The following is a 7525-nucleotide window of genomic DNA, read 5'->3' on the forward strand; positions in this document are numbered from 1 at the left end:
TAAAGTTGTATTACAAAAGTAGTTTGAAATGTTTTGGCAAAGTTTACACGTAACTTTTGAGATATTTTGTAGTCACGTTGCGCAAGTTTCTGGATCAAACGCGCCAAATAAATGTACATTTTGGACACACACACACACATATTTAGTCAGCCACCAATTGTGCAAGTTCTCCCAATTAAAAAGATGAGGCCTGTAATTTATCATAGGTACACTTCAACTATGACAGACAAAATGAGAAAAAAAAATCCAGAAAATCACATTGTAGGATTTTTAAATGAATTTATTTGCAAATTATGGTGTAAAATAAGTATTTGGTCAATAACAAAAGTTTCTCAATACTTTGTTATATACCCTTTGTTGGCAATGACAGAGGTTTTCTGTAAGTCTTCACAAGGTTCTCACACACTGTTGCTGATATTTTGGCCCATTCCTCCATGCAGAGCTTCTCTAGAGCAGTGATGTTTTGGGGCTGTTGCTGGGCAACACGGATTTTCAACTCCCTCCAAAGATTTTATATGGGATTGAGATCTGGAGACTGGCTAGGCCACTCCAGGACCTTGAAATGCTTCTTATGAAGCCACTCCTTCGTTGCCCGGGCGGTGTGTTTGGGATCATTGTCATGCTGAAAGACCCAGCCACGTTTCATCTTCAATGCCCTTGCTGATGGAAGGAGGTTTTCACTCAAAATCTCATGATACATGGCCCCATTCATTCTTTCCTTTACACGGATCAGTCGTCCTGGTCCCTTTGCAGAAAAACAGCCCCAAAGCATGATGTTTCCACCTCCATGCTTCATAGTAGGTATAGTGTTCTTTGAATGCAACTCAGCATTCTTTGTCCTCCAACATGACGAGTTGAGTTTTTACCAAAAAGTTATATTTTGGTTTCATCTGACATTCTCCCAATCTTCTTCTGGATCATCCAAATGCTCTCTAGCAAACTTCAGACGGGCCTGGACATGTACTGGCTTAAGCAGGGGGACACGTCTGGCACTGCAGGATTTGAGTCCCTGGCGGCGTAGTGTGTTACTGATGGTAGGCTTTGTTACTTTGGTCCCAGCTCTCTGCAGGTCATTCACTAGGTCCCCCCGTGTAGTTCTGCTCACCGTTCTTGTGATCATTTTGACCCCACGGGGTGAGATCTTGCGTTGAGCTCCAGATCGAGGGAGATTATCAGTGGTCTTGTATGTCTTCCATTTCATAATAATTGCTCCCAGTTGATTTCTTCAAACCAAGCTGCTTACCTATTGCAGATTCAGTCTTCCCAGCCTGCTGCAGGTCTACAATTTTGTTTCTGGTGTCCTTTGACAGCTCTTTGGAGTGTCAAGTTTGGAGTTTGGAGTGTGACTGTGAGGTTGTGGACAGGTGTCTTTTATCCTGATAACAAGTTCAAACAGGCGCCATTAATACAGGTAACGAGTGGAGGCTCTTAAAGAAGAAGTTACAGGTCTGTGAGAGCCAGAAATCTTGCTTGTTTGTAGGTGACCAAATACTTATTTTCCACCATAATTTGCAAATAAATTCATTATAAATCCGACAATGTGATTTTCGGGAAGTTTTTTCTCATTTTGTCTGTCATAGTTGAAGTGTACCTATGATGAAAATTACAGGCCTCATCTTTTTAAGGCACATGAAAGTTCACATGTTCCAGAAGGCATTTCTGACAACAAAAAAAAACACATTGAATTTAAAAAATCTAATGTTTATGTTCAAATGCCTCTCCTGTGAAATAGTGACGTGCGACATATGCCTAGTTTCTTGAAACGAGTCACATATTAGTGTGTAGACCAAACAGTTCGGACCCTACAGACGAAAAAAAAACATCACATGGCCTTGCTCCTACCCCTTTTTACAATTTGGTCCTGCCGTACATTCCTACACGTAGGCTACGGTCACAAGATGCAAGCCTCATTGTCCCTAGAATTTCTAAACAAACAGGCGGAGGCAGGGCTTTCTCCTATAGAGCTCAATTTTTATGGAACTGTCTGCCGATCCATGTGAGAGACGCAGACTCGGTCTCAACCTTTAAGTCTTTACTGAAGACTCACCTCTTCAGAAGGTCCTATGATTGAGAGTAGTCTGGCCCAGGGATGTGAAGGTGAACGGAAAGGCACTGAAGTGATGAACCGTCCTTGCTGCCTCTGCCTGGCCGGTTCCCCTCTCTCCACTGGGATTCTCTGCCTCTAACCCTATTACGGGGGCTGAGTCACTGGCTTACTGGTGCTCTTCCATGCCACCCCTACTAAACTGGGTTGAGTCACAGACATAATCTTCCTGTCTGGGTTGGCACGCCCCTCGGGTTCGTGCCGTGTGGGAGATGTCAGTGAGCTATACTCGGCCTCGTCTCAGGGTAATAAGTTGGTGGTTTGAAGATATTCCTCTAGTGGTGTGGGGGCTGTGCTTTGGCAAAGTGGGTGGGGTTATACCCTGCCTGGTTGGCCCTGTCTGGGGGTGTCGCCAGACGGGGCCACAGTGTCTCCCGACCCCTCCTGTCTTAGCCTCCAGTATTTATGCTGTAATAGTTTGTGTCGGGGGGCTAGGGTCAGTCTGTTATATCTGGAGAATTTCTCCTGTCTTATCCGGTGACCTGAGCCCTAGGACCATGCCTGATGACTCCTTGTTGTCCCCAGTCCACCTGGTCGTGCTGCTGCTCCAGTTTCAACTGTTCTGCCTGTGGAACCCTGACCTGTTCACCGAACGTGCTGTTTATGACTCACTCTCTACCGCACCTGCTGTTTCTAACTCTGAATGATCGTCTATGAAAAGCATCGGCTATGAAAAACATTTGAACATCTTGGCCATGTACTGTTATAATCTCCTCCCGGCACAGCCAGAAGAGGACTGGCCACCCCTCATAGCCTGGTTCCTCTAGGTTTCTTCCTAGGTTCCTGCCTTTCTAGGGAGTTTTTCCTAGCCACCGTGCTTCTACATCTGCATTGCTTTCTGTTTGGGGTTTTAGGCTGGGTTTCTGTCTAGCACTTTGTGACATCGGCTGATGTAAAAAGGGCTTAATAGATACACACATTTGATTGATTTGAGATGCGAAAGTGCAACATAAGTGGACTGCAGAGCATGTAAGCGGAGCAAGGAGCTGAGCGTGCCCAATTTGACTGGAACGCGGTGAGAGACTCCCAAAGGCTGGAGCGTCAACCTTCTCGCCCGCTCCAATTTCACTCCAGTAGCGCTCACTTCATGAGCTCAGGGCATGCCCGGCCCAGCATGCACTTGTAGTCTACTTGTGTGCCGCTATCGACACTTGCTTTAGCTATTGTCATGGAGTTTGCTAAATATTTTCATAAAGAAACTGATAAAACACACAGGTGCTAAATCAAGGTGACTTAGTGATGCAGTGATGTCGTGTCCACAACTAAATAATCATTGTGGAATCTGCAAAGACATATCCCGAAAGCATGATGGTGTACACACTACAAGCACATGCGAAAAGGGATGAGGTGGGTAGATAACTAAGTGTGTCATTTTAGCAAAGTATTTGCGAACAAAAAATCTGATCTCTTAAACATCGTTCATTTTGGTTTTCATGATGTATTTTATTTATTTTTTATTTTACCTTTATTTAACTAGGCAAGTCAGTTAAGAACAAATTCTTATTTACAATGACGGCCTAGGAACAGTGGGTTAACTGCCTGTTCAGGGGCAGAACGACAGATTTGTACCTTGTCAGCTCAGGGATTTGAACTTGCAACCTTCCGGTTACTAGTCCAACGCTCTAACCACTAGGCTACCCTGCCGCCCCAATGTATACAAATAGGCCATCATTAATTTGGGCCCAATAGGCCTGGAACATTCCCACATTCAAGGAGTTTTACGTTTTGATTGGGTTATTTTGCCTAAACACACACACACACACACATCATTTTTTTATTATAGAAAAATAAACTCTGCCCAGCCTGGCAAGAATGGCCAAAAGGGTGTTTAGCCTCCCCAGTGGCTCTGCATGTGTGTGGAGCGTATTCTCCGCTGCTGACCTGCTCTCCAGGCACCACTGCATGAACCTGAAGCCACAGAGTGGCTAAAAATTTAAAAAAGAATACAAAAAGGCACTAAGCCATTTTTTGTTGAATTTGTATTTATTTTAAAATAAGTCACAGCCTATATGCGCAAGTTATAGACTATAATGATTTAGTTCAACTAAATGTTTTTTAAATGCTGAGCGCTTTATGTCCCTACCAGCCTATTGTGTCACACACGCAAATGCTTCAATGTATTTCTTTGTAGGCTATAGCCTTGAAGGAATATAGCCTAAATAATTCATGTTTATTCCTTCTTCGGCTCCCTGTCTGGCTCATGACCTATTTCGAGTGTTTATATGCTGTTTAATATGACATGTAGCCTATTTGAAATATGCGCTTCTTACATTCACCTTTTCATGTTAATTCAAATAGTTTTATTCAAAGTCACACGTTTTGATTTCAATACTATAAAACCTAAATGGTCGGTCCAGGTAGTCAAACAAAATAGGTGGGTGTTGGTTAAACTGTGATTTTAATGAATGGGGCGGATTTGGAGCAGCAGTTTTTTTCCTGTGAGCACAGAGCGATTTTTAGCGGAGCAGTAGGAAGCGCCACTCCATGAGCAGGATTTTCCAACTGCTCAACTCCGCTCAAATGCTCTGGTGGACTGCGATGAATCCAATGCAAAAAAACAACAGTTTAAATGTTTATGCAAATTTTTGTATTATGCTAATTTAATTGGTGTGGATATCGACCTTAAGGGGTTTAAGAAGTGAGAAATACATACAGAGAGAAGAGTCACAGCTTTCTGTAACTAGAACAGCAGTTAACTGCATGTTCTTCCACAATTACAATTGAGCAAGGGTCATATGCTTGTGATTCTCAGAATGCATCTCTCCCTCCTTGTGCACAATGGTCACACAGCAGCTGACAGTGAAACAGGAACAGACCGATACTTTCATAGCAGGAAAAAGGGGTTAACAGCTTAGCTTCCTTTGCTGTCCGACTGCCCCATACTGGGCTCAAACCAGTGATTCGCAACACGTGACCACTCTCCTTGACAATGTTCCAATCGGTAGCTTTTTGTATCACTCAATCGATTTGATGGCTCCATGGGCATCATTTCAAGCTAGCTGTGGAGTGAGCTTACAGCAATGTTATCAACTCCGTTACATAGGACTCGACCTAACCTAGAGAGATCATGATGAGACTTCAAAATGGGGAAGGCCAATAAAAAATTAAGTGTTTTCTGTGTGGCTATTTGTCCAGCCAGTAACTATGGTGCGAATTAGAGAACTTGACAACATTCCTCCAGTAAAGTCTCCGATTACACAGACCACACGACTAACACCCAAACACCAGTTGTTCATAGTTTCAACGTAAGCCATGTTAAATGGCTGAGGCTTAAAACGGCCATTAAAAGTCAGGGTGGAGCAGACAGTGATACCGGAGTAGTCAAGTACGTGTGGGAGGGCAACACCAGACAGACAGCAGTGGGGCTGGGCTGTGGTATTTCGGAGGTTTGTAAATTGATCGCTATACTGGCTCTGTGAGGCTGCACTTTACTCCCCCTATCAAACCGTCAACAGCCAATCTGCTCTAGCCAATTCAATGAACAAGGCATGCATTGGCCTAGTATATTCAGTAGGCTACACCTGAAAGCCGTCTATGCCATTAGGCTACGCCATATTCTTGCCATCTCTGGGCTATGAAGGAGGAACCAATGCACCACTCTCTTAGGCTTTTCCATGGTACACTTTGGTCAAGTTCAGCCCTCACTTGAGTACATCGGCACAAACTGGCATTTCAAAAGTTGACATGTACGCAACTATGTATCTGGCTGTGTTAAGCTACTGACCTATTTGACCTAGATAGTTCGTATGTATTGATATGTAGGCTACATGTGCCTTAAAAAAATTTATGCAGCTCTGTCCTTGAGCTGTTCTTGTCTATTAATGTTCTGTATTATGTCATGTTTTGTGTGGACCCCAGGAAGAGTAGCTGCTGCGTTTGCAACAGCTAATGGGGATCCTAATAAAATACACAAAAAAAGCAGTTAGGGTTCTGTACATTCAGCATCTCTCAAGTGGGGAGTAAACAGCTAGCTAGCAGTATTTCAAGCTTCTCAGTGGAGCAGTGGGGTTAAAGGTAACATTTGGAGTACAGTGGAATACCCCACCCCTGTATTGAGGTATGTTTCCCAACCTATATCTCGTGCCAGCTCCAAGGTGTCTTAATGTAACGCAGGAGATTAACATAGTATGTTGAGGGCGATGAAACAAAGGAAGCCCATTCGTTTTCAATGAAGGGAGCAAAGTGGGCATTGGGCAATGCAGCATGGGTGAGACCAAAGTTGGAATAAACCAAACTTTATTCAAATACTCTGCGACGTCTCGTCGTGATTGACCAATTGAAGCTCACTCTAGTGTAGTTTCCAGCCCCTAGTGGATTGAGTGTTGATACGTAGCACTACCTAGCCTGCTTACACCAACATGGGGGCGAAGCAAGCCTAGCTATCAGAACTTATGCGTTAATGGGATCTCTGCCATTACCATGATTGCGTTCCGACCCCCGTGCAGCTCAGTGTAAACAAGCGTAATGGTAGTGTCGCTATCTTCTGGCGATCATCATGCTAGACAGTTGGACCTATATTTAAATCAGAGATTCAACACTAATCATATCGGTCACACACAAACGGCAGTAAATAGCACATTATCAGCAATGATTGTGCAAAGAGCGTTGACAGGAGGTGTAGGTTGCTAGCTTAGCTAACGTTAGCTGCTCATTCGTGAGAAGTTCAAGACATGATCACAAAACGATAGAGACAAATGAAAGCACAACGTTTGTTACAATGTTTTCGATTAGGAGGGTGCGAGGTTAACTTTGATTAATGTGTTATATGCTGCACGGTTCCTATTTTAGAGCTAGGACCGTACAAGGAGTCTGCATTTGAGATTCGCAAAGGAGCGGAAGTTGGGCAAAGCGGCTGCCGAGCTAAAAATAACAGCTAGACTAACGTTAGCCGAGCAATAATCGCGGTTTGTTTATCCAGCTCTTATACACAGTAGCTTAAATCAAAGCATGCACATACAAACCCTAAAGATATCATATATCCTCCAATGTGGATAAAAACGACATCTTACCTTAGCCTCATCAGATAACTGCTCCTCATGATCCGCCATCTTTTCTTCCGGCACCAGCAGCTTGTCGGCAGCATCATACAGTTGATTTTGATTTGTGTGCACGTACATATGAAATATACCATCACTTCACCAATCAGGGACTAATTATTATCCATAAGCACGTCAGTCCTACTTCATGTGTTGAACATACAGTCCATGGTTTTGCAAGCATATGTTTGGTCATACGAAATAACATTGAAATAATATAGTTGTAAATTGTGTTTAATGTTATAAGTATAGCGTGCGTGTTAAAAGTACCCAGTTAGAATTAATTGCCAGTTGTATCTTGTTTCTGATTTTTGGGGGGTGAAATGTATTTACGCCATTTGACCACATTTGCAGTAATGTATCAATGCAACAGGGATATGCATGT

At 43.3% G+C, this 7525-nt stretch overlaps 1 protein-coding gene across 1 annotated transcript in view; it reads right to left on the reverse strand.

Annotated features, from left to right (window-relative positions):
• The window catches only part of LOC110524359 (F-actin-capping protein subunit alpha-2), a 50114-nt gene extending 42589 nt beyond the window's left edge, over window positions 1–7525 (reverse strand). The window contains exon 1 of the mRNA XM_036979340.2: window positions 7114–7525. Within this exon, the coding sequence (XP_036835235.2) occupies window positions 7114–7221 (108 nt within the window). The 5' untranslated portion in view covers window positions 7222–7525. The remainder of the gene's footprint in view (window positions 1–7113) is intronic.

The sequence above is a fragment of the Oncorhynchus mykiss genome, chromosome 1, assembly GCF_057628025.1.
Source record: "Oncorhynchus mykiss isolate SJ-2025 chromosome 1, ASM5762802v1, whole genome shotgun sequence".
NCBI lineage: Eukaryota > Metazoa > Chordata > Actinopteri > Salmoniformes > Salmonidae > Oncorhynchus > Oncorhynchus mykiss.